This window comes from Neopelma chrysocephalum, unplaced genomic scaffold, assembly GCF_003984885.1.
Source record: "Neopelma chrysocephalum unplaced genomic scaffold, ASM398488v2 Primary Assembly neopelma1_73b, whole genome shotgun sequence".
Classification (NCBI taxonomy): domain Eukaryota; kingdom Metazoa; phylum Chordata; class Aves; order Passeriformes; family Pipridae; genus Neopelma; species Neopelma chrysocephalum.
The window spans coordinates 4366489-4381520 of NW_020897734.1; the positions used below are offsets into that span (position 1 = coordinate 4366489).

The following is a 15032-nucleotide window of genomic DNA, read 5'->3' on the forward strand; positions in this document are numbered from 1 at the left end:
GGCGGGCGGCGGGTCAGGTGACCGGCGGCGCGCGGCTCCCCATTGGCGCGGCGCGGCCTGGCCCCGGAGTTGGTTTTATGTGCGAGGCGCGGGCGGGCGCCCCGTCAGTGCCCCGACGGCGCCGAGCGGGAGCGCGGCCGCGCTGCGCCTCCTCGCCCTGCTGCGCCGCCCTGCCCGGCCCGGCCCGGCCCAGTCCGGCCCGGCGCGGGGGGCGGGCGCCTCTGGGGGCGGGTGGCTGTTTTGGCGCTGGTCGTTGGGGTTTTTTTGTTGTTGTTGTTGTTTTGGTTTCGGCCGGGGGGTGCTTGCCTCGCTGCGCGGCCGGGGCCGCGCTTGCCCGCAGCGGGGGGGCGGGGGGGTACGTTTTGGGGTGGTTTTGTACTTTTTTGGGGGCGGGCGGGAGGAGGAGGAGGGGGGGCGGGCAGGCTGCCGCCGCGCCGACGGCCCCGCGCCCATGACGATGCTGCTGGACGGAGGGCCGCAGTTCCCGGCGCTGGGGGTGGGCGGCTTCGCGGCGCCCCGGCACCACGAGATGCCGGGTCGCGACGCCGCCGCCGCCGGTATGGGGCTGGGCCCCTTCGGGGACTCCTCGCACGCCGCCGCCTTCAAGCTGAACGCGGCCCCGCACGACCTCGCCGCCGGGCAGAGCTCGGCGTTCACGCCGCAGGCGCCGGGCTACGCCAGCGCCCTGGGCCACCACCACCACCACCACCACGCCGGCCAGGTGCCCTCGTACGGCGGGGCCGCCGCTTTCAACTCCACACGCGACTTTCTGTTCCGCAACCGCGGCTCCGGCATCGCGGACGCCGCCTCCGGCACGGCGCAGCACGGGCTCTTCGGCGGCTCCCCCGGCGGCTTGCACGGCCCCGGCGGCATCCCGGACACCCCGGGATACCTGCTCTTCCCGGGGCTCCACGAGCAGAGCCCGAGCCACACGTCCCCCAACGGGCATGTGGACAACGGGCAGATGCACCTGGGGCTGCGCGGGGACCTCTTCGGGCGGCCGGATCCCTACCGGGCCGTCTCCAGCCCCCGCACGGACCCTTACGCCGGCGCCCAGTTCCACAACTACAACCACATGAACATGAATATGGGCATGAACGTGGCGGCCCACCACCACCACCATCACCACCACGGCCCCGGGGCTTTCTTTCGGTACATGCGCCAGCCCATCAAGCAAGAATTGTCCTGCAAGTGGCTCGACGAGAGCCAGCTCAGCCGGCCCAAGAAGAGCTGCGACAGGACTTTCAGCACCATGCACGAGCTGGTGACCCACGTCACCATGGAGCATGTCGGAGGGCCGGAGCAGAACAACCACATCTGCTACTGGGACGAGTGTCCGCGGGAAGGCAAGTCCTTCAAGGCGAAATACAAACTGGTGAACCACATTCGGGTGCACACGGGCGAGAAGCCCTTCCCCTGCCCCTTCCCGGGCTGCGGCAAGATCTTTGCCCGCTCCGAGAATCTCAAGATTCACAAGCGGACGCACACAGGTAAGGCCCATGTCCATGTGTCCTTCCCACCCGGGACGCGGGGCTTTGTGGGGCTCCGCGGGGCTGCGGGGACGGGCCGGCGGAGCGCGGGGTGCGCGGCGCTGCCGCCGCTCTCGGCCTTCTGCGCGCCTCTGCGGAGGGAACCATAGAAATGCTAATGAAATCTCATTTTCGGTGACTTCCGCTCCTTTTTTTTATTTTATTTTTAGGCCTGATTGGCATCTATCCTAATTAAATCAGCGATACTTTTGTCAAAGTATTTTTATTTGCAGCCCTGAGTTTCCTTCAGCCCTCCCGCACGGGTGGAGGGGAAGAGAGGGGGAAGGCTGGAAGCAAACGTATTTTGGCTTGTATCCTGGAGTACGTCTTGTAAAGCTGTCCGAGCCGCTGAATTTATCTCGGGTCTTCTCCCTCTCCGAGCTCGCCCAGCCGCCTTCCCTGCCGGAGCCCAGCGTGGGCCTGGCGGGAGGTGAGTTAAAAGTAACGAAGGCTGATCCAAATTTACCCAACGCGTAACGAACCCTTCTGTCCATCTTCCCCTTCTTCATTTGTTGTGGTGCTTGTGCATCCCTAAGGTGGGGTGAGCGGGGCAGATGTTGTCCTGGGAGGAGGCAGGTGGGGATGGAGCGGGGAACGGCCCGCCTTCACCCTCTCTAAATTTCACAGGTGAGAAGCCTTTCAAGTGCGAGTTTGAGGGCTGCGACAGGCGCTTCGCCAACAGCAGTGACAGGAAGAAACACATGCACGTCCACACCTCGGACAAGCCCTACATCTGCAAGGTGTGCGACAAATCCTACACCCACCCCAGCTCACTTAGGAAACACATGAAGGTAAATCACCCCAGTGCTGCAGTCCTTTCCTCCCTGAGCAGGGATGCTGAGCCGCTGGTGTGCTCAGGGCTCGTTTCCCTGGAGCAGGGCAGAGCTGAGCTCCTTGCTCCTGGCATGGCCCGAGCAGTCCCCGGTGTCTGGGCCGTGGCTGGAGCACAGCCCGGGGAAATGGCGTAGTTTGTTTTTGTGCTCCCACTGGTGCAAGTGCTGCCTGGTTTGCAGAGTGTGGCTTGGTGCTGGAAGGCCGTGCGAGTGCAACCTGGCCTGTGGCTGCAGGCCCCCATGCTGGGACACGGCAGCCCCTGTGCTGGGATGCTGCAGCCCCCCACGCCAGGATGCTGCAGCCAAATGCCCAGAGCCGAGGCATTTGCTGCTGGTGCTCAGTGTGCAGCCAGGCACGAACCGCCTGATCGCCGGGCACGGCCGAGCTGCTGGACCACATTGTCCCTCTTGCATGGAGGAACACCCCAACCTGGCTGAGCAAGGTGGCGGGGACCCTGAGCTCGCTCCCATCTCTGCCTCTTGGTTTTAGGTGCACGAATCCCAGGGGTCGGACTCTTCCCCTGCAGCCAGTTCGGGGTACGAGTCCTCCACCCCCCCTGCGGTGTCCGCCGGCAGTAAGGACTCCACTAAAACGCCGCCGGCCGCCCTGCAGAGTAACCCCGGCCACAACCCTGGACTGCCCCCCAATTTTAATGAGTGGTATGTGTGAAGGCAGCTGCTGCCCGGCCACAGACTGGACCAAATGCATTGGGAACGAGGAAAAAAAAAAAGGACAAACCAAGCCAACTGCAGCTCGCTCCCATGGAAATGGAGTTTCCACACCGGCGACCGCATAGGGCTACACCTAGTTAACTGCCAGGATCCAGAGGGGGGTCTTTTATTATTATATTATAATTATTACTATTTTTTTGCAAGCCCAGACGCTGGACTAGCCATGTCCTTTTCTCAGGATTAGATTTCTTTTTTTTGTTGTTATTTTTTCAGTCGCAATCGTTTCTTTGATTTTTTTTCCCCCCTCCTTGCCCAAGTCCTTCTTCTGACAATCCCCACTATTTTTTTATTCCTAATTTGTTTTGTTTTTCCTTCTTTCGGTGGGATGTTGACATGAGGATGAAAATTCTCCTTCGCCTTAGTGGTGATTGTTTAAACTTACAGTCTTAAACCGTGCCAAAGTCCTGTTATGTCTTGAACTTTCCTTTCTAGCTCTCCTGCTGCTTCTTTCTCTGATCTCCTCTTTCTCCTTCTCTCTCTCCAAGCATTACACTTGTGAATGTATTCTCGTCTGATGGGGTCGGTCAGTATTTTTCAGGATGAGGATGTGGTGTTTATTCTGCCCAGATTGTGACGTTTAGTATAACAGTTGCCTTTTTGTAATAACTTTTTTTGTAAATACATACCCATGATGCCATATTTATCGTTCGTAATTTAATTATTGATACAAAGTGCCGGGAACTGAACAATATTTATGGGGGAGAAAAAATTGTTTTCTAACAAAAAAAAATACAAACAAAAAAAATCCAACTCTGTACAGCTTTTGGTTATAACTGCTTTAGCATTAAAAGTTTATTGTTTTGGAAAGAGCCGGTTTTGACCTCCTCCGGGGGACGGGGCAGCCGCGGGTGCCGTCGCGGGCTCGGTTGGCGCTGCCGCCGGGGCCGGGCCGTTGTTTTCGAGCTGGCGATGCTGGGTGAAGCCTCCTCCTCGCCGCCGCTCTTTTCTCGTGTCCCTTTGTCCCCGCCCTCCGCCGCCCGGCAGTTTCGCTCCCCCGCCACCTTCCCGAGCGGACCGATCTCGGAGTGCGGCGCCGCCGAGGGAGAGGAGCGCCAGGGGCAGCGGGGCCGCCTCGACGGGGAGGTCCCGACGGTGAGTACCGGGACGGGCAGTGCCCGGCGCCCCTTGGATGCAGCGCTGGGATGTGGGGGCCGGCTAACCTTGCGGGACCGGCACCGGGCTGCATGCCGGGGGGGGGCCCGGGGCGACCTCGCGGCGGGCAGGACTTTCTCCGTTATCGTCTGGTTTGTTTTGTTTTCCTTTATTTCTGACTAGGATGCGGAAAAGCCTCCCCGTCCTCAGGAGGAAAAGGGGTCGAGCGGAGACATCTCATCCAAGAAACTTCTCCTGTGGCGCCGCACAGGAGCTCCAAGCAACCAGAGAGACGGTGGAAACCGTCCCACCCCGGCAAACCTCCGTGTCCCGGTGGCCCCGGCGGGCCGGACGGAGGTGCCGCAGGGATACTCAGGTCCTCCCATCCCGGTGGAGCGCGGCCGGTGCTCCCCTCCAGCGCGGCCAGCCCGGGCGTGCGGCTCCGCAGCTGCATCCTCCCTCCGATCCGCACCTCCCCTGACCGGGGGAGACCCCAGACAGGCCCCTCTTGAACTTGACTGGGGGCACAGGGGAAGGCCGGGGTGGCCCATCCCCTCCTGCCTGCCGCAGGGGCCGCTCGGGCGAGTAACCGGCAGAGCCTTGCATGCTTTAAAATTTACCTTTGAACAAATCTGCCCTCTCCTTTTTCCCAAGAAAAAAAAAAGGGGGGGTGGGGAAAGGTTTCTCGGTCAGAAAAGCACAGGAGAAAGGTGAATCGCAGCCTCTGCAGCTGCACATCTAAAAAAAAAAATAAAAATAAATCCCTCCAGCTCCTCACTGGCCACTTAAAATAGTTCCCTTCGAGGTGTCCCAGCTAGACGTGAATCTCTGCTTCTTTTTTGCTGTGAAGTCTTTCTCTCGCTGTGCGCAGAGCCGAGCCCGGGGCTGGACGCGGAGCGCTGCCGAGCCCGGGCCCTTCCCGGGGGGCGAGCGGGGCCGCCCCGCCCCGCGGCCGGCGAGGAGCAGTGGAGCCGCCGGGGGTCGTCGGGTTTTCCTCGGACACCCACCTAGGTCGCGTCTGCGTCGCTCCGGACCGCGCCAGGCTTGGAAACGTGCCGGTAGGCTCGGTTTCGTTACTGCTTTGCTCGGACCCGGGGAGGCGCGGGGTGCGCAGGGCTCCGCGGGGGCGCAGGGCTGGCGACGGCTGCTGCTGTCGGTCCTCGAAACGCCGTCCCGGAGTGGGGGGCTCTGCTGTGGCCGGGGTTGTCCTTTCTGGCTCCGCAGTGGCTCTGGCTGGTTCCCGGGGCTCACGGGCCGTGCTGGTGTTCTTGCCCTCCCGCCTGCCCCCGCAGTTGCTTCCTTCCTTTGACTGGCAGCACTGCCCCTGCCATTTTTATTGCCAGGAATTAAAACCAGCATCCTGGCTCATTTGGCTTCCCCTGGGTCGCCAGTCAGTCCCCCACCCTGAGTCCTCCCCATCCAGGCAGGGCTCGCTACCAGTACAGGGAAGAGTGAAGCAAACTGTTGACTGTACCCCACTGAGGTCCAGGGTCCCCCCATCCCACTCTGCAGCCCCCCCAAAATGGGGCATGGATGGGCTGGTGCAGCTGGGAGGTGTGTGTGTGTGTGTAGTATGGGATGAAGGAATGGATTTGGGATGGATGCAAGAAGGGCTGAGGACCCCTTTGGCTCTGCAATGCTTGCAAAGCACAGAGTTCAGCACCAGCACCATGAGGTAGGGCAGGAAGGCCGTGTCCCCCGAGCATGGTACACTGTGCTGGTGGGTGCTGCTGGCCCCAAGACTTTGGGAGTGAAGGCCAGGGAAGAGCTGTCTCACCCTGCAGCTGAGTCCTCAGCTCTAATGGTCAAATAAGAAGGGCTTTTCTGTAAAAAGAAGCAAAAAGTCTCTGTTGCTCACCCGTGCTAATTGCAGGGAGATAAAGAGAGTCCTGGAGTGGGAAAGATCCTTTTTCTCAGATTTCTTAGGCTAGTTTTGTGAGCCAGGGAGAGACAGCTCATGATTTTCAAAGCCAGGGCCTGGCAGTGGCGACCTGTGGGCATTCCCTGTGCTCACAGCTTGGACAAAAGCATTAGAGAGCAGCCAGGGCAGAACAGCGCTGGCAGGGCAGGTGCCATGTTAGCTCAGCTTTTAGTGTGTCATAATAATGGGACTTGTGTCACACCCCAGAAAAATCCCAGGACTGGTCACAAAAAGGGGACGTATTCTGCTGTCCTCTCCCAGACTGGCAGTTCCCTTGAAGTTGCTGTGGTTGCTTGTATGAGCAGGATTAGGTGGATTTGTCCCCACATAAACAGAACTCGGGATGGTTTTCTAAAAGGGGTAATGTTGATTCATTGTGCTATAACGAATCTAAGCAGAGGCAGGCGATGAGCTGGAGCCATTCCTTCTCTACCACGCTTTATGAGCCATGAATATTTTGATTCCTTTGGTGTCATTGTTTTTGCATATCTGTCTCTGTGTCTGGTGTAATCCTCTGAAAAGAATATTTTTTTTTTTCAAGCTTTGTGCGTGCCATTAGCAGCTAGTGGTTGCACACAGTGTGAAGGCAGAGTCCTGAAGGCATTTTGATCAGGTTGTGTTCAAGTATCTCAGCGTTATGACACCAGGAATTAAGTTCCTGTAGTAACTCTGTTGGCTGTAAAGCTCCAAAGCAGTGGATAGGGTGTAGTATTCTGTGTTTGCATTTTATTTTTTTAATATAATGTTCCCAGATTAAAAGCACCACACACTAACCCTTCCCCTCTTTTAGCTGAGCCTAACTTTCACGACTGTTTCATAAACCATCCCTGTTATTTATGCTGTTAGTATGATCAGCTCTAAGGAAAATATTTCTGCAGAGGTGCACTCTTGGTTTGGAAAAGTAAAACTCCAGAGAAAACCAATATTCTTTGAGAAATCTAATTTTATTATAGAGTGCCCAGAAGGAAATAGTTTGTAACGTACTGACTACTCTGTTCATCCCCTGAACTAAAATGTTTGGTTAACCTTTCTATGCCATTTGTATGGGATAAAAATATAATTTATGTCTTGCAAGTGCCTGCTCACCTGAACGTAGCTGCAAGCAGTAAAAATACTTTTGTAAGAGCTTACAGTGGTAAGTGAGAATGGCAAAGCAAGGACCTGCCCTGCAGACTTAATAGGAGGCTGTTTAGGATGGCTTTGCAGACATCTGTTCTGTAGTAGTCGTGAAAAAACCCTCTGCAGGATCTGGGGGAGTCACTTGACTAAGGAGGCACAGGTATATTTTAATATTAAGATGCTAATTTTATTCTCAGTAAAGAAGGTTGTGTGCTGCTTAGGTTTTCTTTCAGCTGACACTTCAGTAGTGTTTCTCCATTTCAAATGTTTGTGTGAAAAGAAACTTTAATAAAAAGGGCTGGGGGGAAAAAAAAAAAGAGTTTAGCTGAATGATTTTGTTTTGGCAACTTGTTCAATAGTGGCAGCTTTGAAATCGCCAAAGCTCGACTTTGAAATGGTTGAATGGGTGATCCGTGAAGTTTCTGCTGAGGGAGACCCAGCCTGCACACTGGGGATTTTTTCCTGTGCATGCTGAGCGAGGCAGCCTGACCTGGGACATGGGGGAAACTTGGAGAGGGGAAAAGTCACTGGTGGTCCTGCTGGCTGGGAGGAGGCTGGGGAAGCTGCAGACGCTTAATGGCCCAGGATCATAAAGGATACATGCAGAATAGGGCTATTCCCTTGGTTTTGCTGTTTTTCAGAGCATCGTATAATCCCAGTTTAGGCCTGTGCTGGTCCTGCAGCTACAAAATGGCTCTTAGTGAGGTTTTGGGGGACTTGGCGTGGTGGAGCAAGGGGCTGGGCAGAGATTCTAAAGCTTTCCAGGAGACTTTGCCCTACCTGGCTTCCAGTACCTCCATCTCTGTTGTTCAGGCAGAAGCTGGTCTGTGGGCAGGACAAAAGTGGAACATCGTCAGGGTTTGGTATGGGGGTGAAAAGTGTGTTGCTCTGCAGCCTGTGCCGGGACTGTGCCCAGGCAGGTGCAGGGAGTCACCGCTCCCTGTGCTCCAGAGGGAGCTGGGTGGGATTTTGGAGCAGAAATGAGTGTTGTGCTTTATTCACAAGCTGAGACCTTTAGCTGGGAGGGTCACAGCAGGGGAGAAAATGTCGGGATTTTGGTTTCTGCTAGCCATGGGCTCGCTGTATTTGTATGCCACAGAGAATAACCACTTTGGAAAATGTATCTGCAGCCAGAAAGGCTCAAGAGGCAGTGCCTTAGCATATAGTCTTTGCTTTAAATAAAATCACCCACTTATTTATATCATCTTTAAATTCCCCTCAGTTTCAGTAAGACATTATTTCAGTGCAAAATCTGGTGTTTGTATTTTTTTTAAAGTAATTTTTGTCTGCTTTCTGTAGTTTACATAGCCTGATTCTTCTGTTTCGAGCTAGAAGATATTGTTTTTTCGTTCACTTTTTTCCTTATTTTAATTTTTTTTCTGTTTATTCTTTAGCTGTGTTAATAGAATGACATTGAATTTAAGCTTTCCACTCCTTCAGTGTGTTCTTACTGAAAATAAACATTTTTTTTTGTTTGCATTTAGCACCCTATTAAATCCATGGACTTGAACTTCTCAGGGATTATTGATAAACTCAAGAAAAAAGTAAAGTTTGTGTTGAGATTGGTGAAACTCCTTCTTAACTATAGGAAAAATCTTAATTTGGACTTAAATATTATATTTAATTAAAAGAAAAATCTTTGTGCAGCAGATGGTGTGACTAAAGTTTCTCTGACGCATGCAGAGTGCAGAATTTGCAAGGACTGGGCTCTGGTCGCTCACTGGTACAAGGGCTCCTGGTGCTGAGGAAGGCAGATGTTCCCCAGAATACTCATTTTCCCCATAATATTTATTTTTACTAGAAAGAAGATGCTGCAAGAATGTGCTGAAACTGCCAGTCATAAATATTTAAAAATCATGTTCCAGGCACACTTGTAATGGACTTGCTCAATTTTACAAGATTATGAAAGAAAAAGAAAGTAGACAATTTTTTTCTTTTCCTGCTGTTTTTTTTCAGTGCTGTGAGCCTCACTGTCCAGATTTTATTTTGCCTGTTTTTTCTTTTTTTTTTTTTCTTTTGGTGACACCTACAAGGCTAAAGGGGCATATATTTGTGTTTTAAAGTGGAGCTCAAATTTTTGTGTAATTTCATGATTCTAGAGCTTGACTTACATTTTTTTAAAATGAGGCTATTGCCAGTATTGTAAGAATTAACAAAACTGCAGCAGTAAAATATATATTTAATTTTTAATCTTGCAGAAGTATTTTAAAATAATGCAGTGAGTGGAGTGATTTGCCTTAATGGCTTGGCACCGCTGATTTTGTTTTTAAAATGAGACACCAATGTATTATTGCAATCTGCTCCTTTTTTTCTGTTTCCTTTTTATTCTTTGCTGATGCAGAAGGCAAGCAAAGGACCAAAGGAGTTGAAACTGCCCCTCGAAGACCCTCCCTGTACCTTCAGGAGGACACTGGACTGAAATTAAAATAAAACCTCTCTGTTGGTGCTCACTCTATGTTGCTGAGGACTTGATTTCAGAGGAGTGCCCTGACCCTTTCAAAAACCTTAAGCTGTAAATGTTTAAAAAAAAAAAGGAGAAGAAAATTTAAAAAAATTTTAAAACATTAACTCCTTTTTTAAATTATGAGGTGACATAGGGAATTTTAAGAATTATGATTTGATAAAGAACTTACTGGGTCTCCAGCTGTGGGGCTGAGCTCTGCCAGCCTTGCCTCGCAGCCGTGGTCTCTCTGAATGTTTAATACACCAGAATGAGCCCTGCAAGCTATGCCATGATGTCTGTAGTCAGAGGACAGAGAAGAGTACAGTGGGCTCTTCTAAGCCTAGTAGTCTCAATCTCAGGCTGTGATCAGTTTTTTAGAAATTTATAACTCAAACTCGAGAAATTTGTAACACAAACTTTAGCAACCGTAGCATTAAAGCAAAGTTCTTTGCTGTAATTTAATTTTCATCCAAGTTAGGAAAGAAAATTGTTCTAGAGAGAACAATAGTTTGTATCAGCACCTTAGTTTTATCACACTTATATTTCTAAATTTCATAATTTTGCTGTAGATTAATAAATAGTTTCTTTCCAGATTGACAGTAAATTGCACTGAAAGAATTAAACCAGCATAAATGCCCCCTATGAAGTTTTAAATCACGTATGCATCAGTGAAACATTAATGTCCTGAAAATATATTTTCTTCTTTTCATTAATTTTCTGTTCTTAATCTCAAACAGTCTTTTACAAAAAAGGACTGTTTGTCAGTAGAGCAACACTAGTAAACTGTGCTCTGAGGAGAAGCTGATGCAAGGAAGGGGCATTGGAGAAATACTGCATTTCATAAACAAAATCACTAGAGCATTAGGAGAGCAAACATGTGGTTTTATGAACACAGTTATAAATATTTAAACATGCAAAATGAAAATGTTACTAAATATCTGGTTTTCATTATCTTTCGATGAACATTTTCATTCTTGGAAACATTGCTAGCTGTCTGCACAAAACAATCACCACCCCCCTCCCCAGAATGAATGATGTGTAATGTGAAAACGTGTTAAAATGCACAGTTGTTTGTAATATCTTCTACCAAAGTGGAAGACATTCTACCAAATTTGGTATTCTACTGAATCCCAAAGTATTCTTGCCCAACAAACAGGCAACCATCCTGCTTCTGTCAGCAACTCTCTTGCTAGATGTTATGAAAAATCTGAGGATGGTTTGGAAAATATAAGATGTCACTCAGCGAACTTGGAGTCGCGTCCTGCCATCCTTTCTCCAGTGAAATTCCTACAGAAGTCAACAAAAGATGTGGCTGCTGATTTTATCATTAGCAACGTATTATTTTGAAGTGTCAACAAGTGTGGAAGCGTTCTGTGTGCCTCTGTGGAAGGGTTGGGAAGTTTGGGGTGGGAAGCCTGAGGTCCGCCCCTTGGCCGGGCTTGGCGTGGGTGTGAGGCTGCACCTTTAACCAGGATGGTAGCAGGCAGAGGGAGGCACAGGTTGTGCAGTTTAGCTTTTGTGAGTGGAGGCCTGTGAGAAAGCAGAGGCCAGGCTGTGCATCACTGTTCATAATCAGGCAGGTGTCTGATTCCTCAGACCCAGCGTAGGCAGCCGTCGCTCTTGGCTTCGCTTCTCCCCCATCCGTGCGTCCCCACCAAGCTCCGACTGTGCCGCGTATGTCATGGAATAGGATGCCAGATGAAATATTTATTTATTTTTTTTAAAGCACCGGGAAACCCATTTTATATTAGTCACATATTTAATCTTGACTGTGGCGAGGCTGTGCCGTGCTGGGTGGAGGCACGGCCTCCGTGCGCTGGCACATCGGCACGCACGCGCGCGCTGTTTACTATTCCTCCTGCAGTTGCTCCCACCAATAAATCTGCACTTGCTGTAGCCAGGATGGAAATCTTTAAGACAAAGGACTTGAATGGGCAGTTTTTTATTGCTGTGATAGAGTAGAAGGCCCCAAGCTGGGGGCTAGTGCATGCATGAATGCTGCCCCCCTTGGCTTGGTACTGTCTCCTGCGAGCTCTATACCAAGTACCAGAGACTGTAAAGGGGAGAGGGCCCCAAGGCTGGTATTTCCCCATTTCAATTCTTGCTTCTCTGACTGCAGTAAATCCCAAAGAAATGATGGCTGAGAAGCAAACTTGGAGAAGAGTGTGGAAGGGGAGGCTGTTGGGTAACGCAGGGGATGCCTGAGAGGGCAGCACAAAAACGTGGGAATGAGGAAAGGAGGAACAAAAGAGATGTGGGTTGGCGAAGGAGGAATAGTCTAGTGAAAGGCGGCCAGGCTGGTGCAGCAGCGAGGAGCTGCTCCTTGTCCCTGTGTGTGAATACATCCAGCTGAGCCTTTTGCATTTGCAGGCTGTTCAGGCAGAGCCCCCACAAAAGTGTGTGAGTCTCTGGAGACGTGCACAGGATTTGCCCTGTGGGAAGCAGCGTGTGGTGCTCGGGGTGAGGAACCCTCCACGCTGCACAAGTTGTGGCTCCCACGATGCAGCTGTGCGTGGCTGTTGGCCGGGTGCAGTGCGTGGGCACCGGCGGCGCCATTCCTGTGCCCGGGCTTTGGGATGTGGCTGGTGTCAGAGTCCCTTGGCAAGCCAGACCCGAGCTGTGAGCGGGGAGGAACAGGCTGGCTTCGCGCAGGCAGCTTTGTGCCCGCCAGGCTCAGGACCAGAGGGACCCTTGGGGAGCTGTTGTTGCCCTCCTGCTCCCCCGTGGCTCCCACTCCCCTCTGTTCCTGGAGGCCACAGTGGGGTCCTGCCACGGGGAGGGACTGGTGCTGGTTTCTCAGCAGCAGGAGCGATGGTGCTGTGCTCCATCCGCTTACGTCAATGCAGACCTTTCCATGGACTCCAGTCTGGGTTGGATCAAGCCTTGCATGATTGTGGCCCTTGTGCATTTCAAAACTGTGTTAATCTATATCTGGATCCCAATGGGGGCACTCTGGATGAGCTGAGCTCAAACAATCCTTGGCAGGAGGGACGGACTGGAGTTGGCAAGGATTTTTGTCCCATTATTGGTTACTTGGAGGAAGGAATGTACGCACCATTTTAATATATGACAACTTGAGGTCTGTCATCTTCAGCATATTAGAAAAGCCTCATTTTTAACAAATCCCAGAGCATTTACTAGGCATCGTGATGCAGCTGGATTGAGACTGCAGGCTGGTCATGGGCAGAGGCACGGGGACTGCTCTCTGTCTTTTTAGGCATGGAGCAACTTCTCCTGCTGTTGGGTTGGCCCCATGGGAGCCAGCAGCAGATCCTGAGGCTGCTCACCTCGTGCTCCCATCTGACCCTGGCAGCAGGGGAGGTGGGAATATTGGGGCAGAAAAAAGCAGTTGCAGTGCAGCCTGTAGAGCAAACCATGCTGAAAGCTTTCCCCAACTAGTTAAATCTGCCTGCATGTTCTCAGCAAGTTTAGCCAGGGGTTATTTACCAAGCTCAGAGGAAACTTGCCTGTCTGCACTAAAATCTCCAAATCGTGTCCCAAAGACCCTGAGAGAGATTTTTCACTCTCTCAGTCAGTTTGCTCTTTCCACTAGTGAAAAATCCAGATGGGTGCTTGTGTTGAAAGCTGGTTTGTATGAAGTCACACTTTCGGCTTTCTTGTTCTGGGTTTCTGAAGTAGGAGAATTAAACTCAAAAGATTTTTCAAGATTATTTAGACTTCTTGTATCAAGACCAAGAAATTAGTCCAGATAACTTAGAAATGGCTAGGAGAGATGGAGGAAATATGCTTGGTGTTTTGTGTTGTTTGAACATTTTTTGGTGGTTTTTTTTGTTTGTTTTTATTTTTGTTTTTTGGGGTTTTTGTTTTTTTTTTTGCTTTGTTTTTGTTTTGAAGGTGGAAGGAGTTTTAAATTTATTTTTTTTATTTTATCAAGAATTACTTGTATTTTTATCAACCAAGAAACCATCCGAGCACTTAGCAAAACTGTTCCTTTCAACAACATTCCCATAAAGAGAGAGTCGAAATAATCAACACAAAGAATAGGTGTCAGCCTTAGACAGCCAACTGTGTTTCTGGGTAATCTAATGCCATTTTAATATCTTGCTTTTAATGCAGCTCAGAGAATGGTTTGATGGACAAGGCACTGATGCTCACGAACCTGAGTTCAGTTGTTACGGTTATGTCAAAAATTATTTTTCACAGACAACTGTAGTTGGAGCGTCAGCTTCCATTAAGTATTTTAGGGCCTCTGAGGTTCAGTGCTAGCAGACCATGTTTTGTAGCCTTTGGTTTGCTTCTGTGGTGACAAAAACAGAAGGTCTTTGGTTAACTTCTGACCACTGACATATTAAATGAAGATGAGCATTTGAGCAACATCAGTGATTTCAATTGACTCATCAATTGCCATTGCATAGCAGTCCTCATGTTTCACTTTGGTAACAAGCTGATCTGCCACATCTGATGCCAGCAATTCAGTCCTTCAAACAAATGACATGTTTGATAAAGAAATCTTTTAAAATTCATTATGCACTTTGGCTTTTGTCTTTCCTTTTAATACAGCATCTGTTGCAGCCGGGATACATTCCTTGATCGTTTCTGAGTCTGCAATTATTTTTATGCCTGCCCAGTGTCCCGGAGATGTGAAACGAAGCTGCCATGCTATGCTGCTGAGCCCTGAAACTCTACACAGACATTCAATTTAATCTCTTGGAACAGACTGCATTAAAGTAGTGTCATCAGTGCACACTTGTGATAAAAAGACGACATGAAGAAAGACAGTGAACTAAAAGGCCCTGCTTTTTTTCTGGGAAGAAAATGGGATATCTGTCCCTTCATTTGTTTCATGGATTCCTTGCACGGCCATTTAAATTCAGCAGAAGTCTCCAAATGTCTAAACTTTATCCTGAGCATTTTTTTCGGTGCTGGAAAGGAATACAGTTAAGTGTTCCAGGGGGAATTTTATAGAAAATGCTATATGCAATGTTAATTACTTGGGATGGGGTATGGCTCCATATAGAGCCAGTAGAGAAACAAATACAGGACTCGATGAGAAGTGATCTACAGGGATCCACTGATCAGTGTCTCCAAAGGCTGGCAGAAGAATCACAAGGTCTTTAACCCAAAGTGCCCCCATGTGCCTTCATCCTGCTCCATGCCGGAGCTCTGTGAATAGCTGGAGCTGGAAGAAATGACAAACTTCTTGGGTGCCACAAGAGATTGCATCAGCATTACTGATCCTCACTCGGCTCGTTACTGAAAATGCATCAAGCAGCTATTTGGGTCAGACTGCTAAATTTGTAGACACGGAGTGTCAAGAAGCCTTTTTGTCAACTTGGTACCGTTTAGTGTTATTTGTCCTCAAGTTCAAAGCAATCCTGGCCTCAGACTTGTGATATTTTCTG

The 15032-nt window shown here is 50.4% G+C and overlaps 1 protein-coding gene across 2 annotated transcripts; it reads left to right on the plus strand.

The window, feature by feature from the left end:
* The first annotated feature begins 451 nt into the window (after window positions 1-451).
* Window positions 452-11839, plus strand: ZIC3 (Zic family member 3). Of its 2 annotated transcripts, XM_027687273.1 has the most exons (7): window positions 452-1490; window positions 2157-2320; window positions 2853-3315; window positions 5948-5956; window positions 7332-7333; window positions 8147-8155; window positions 11829-11839. In XM_027687273.1, the coding sequence occupies exons 1-3, from the start codon at window positions 452-454 to the stop codon at window positions 3030-3032; spliced, it is 1383 nt and encodes a 460-aa protein (XP_027543074.1). In that variant the 3' UTR covers window positions 3033-3315; window positions 5948-5956; window positions 7332-7333; window positions 8147-8155; window positions 11829-11839. The 2 variants fall into 2 exon arrangements, with proteins under 2 accessions (XP_027543074.1, XP_027543073.1); XM_027687272.1 differs by lacking the exons at window positions 5948-5956; window positions 7332-7333; window positions 8147-8155; window positions 11829-11839 and adding an exon at window positions 4370-4706 and having other exon boundaries at window positions 2853-4186.
* The last annotated feature ends 3193 nt before the right edge of the window (window positions 11840-15032 follow it).

Excerpts from the sequence above, each read along its gene's own strand:
- ZIC3 (XM_027687273.1), top strand. The coding sequence starts at position 452 with ATGACGATGCTGCTGGACGGAGGGCCGCAGTTCCCGGCGCTGGGGGTG. Across the intron at positions 1,491-2,156 it reads TCACAAGCGGACGCACACAG|GTGAGAAGCCTTTCAAGTGC; the intron begins GTAAGGCCCATG and ends TAAATTTCACAG. Across the intron at positions 2,321-2,852 it reads CACTTAGGAAACACATGAAG|GTGCACGAATCCCAGGGGTC; the intron begins GTAAATCACCCC and ends TCTTGGTTTTAG.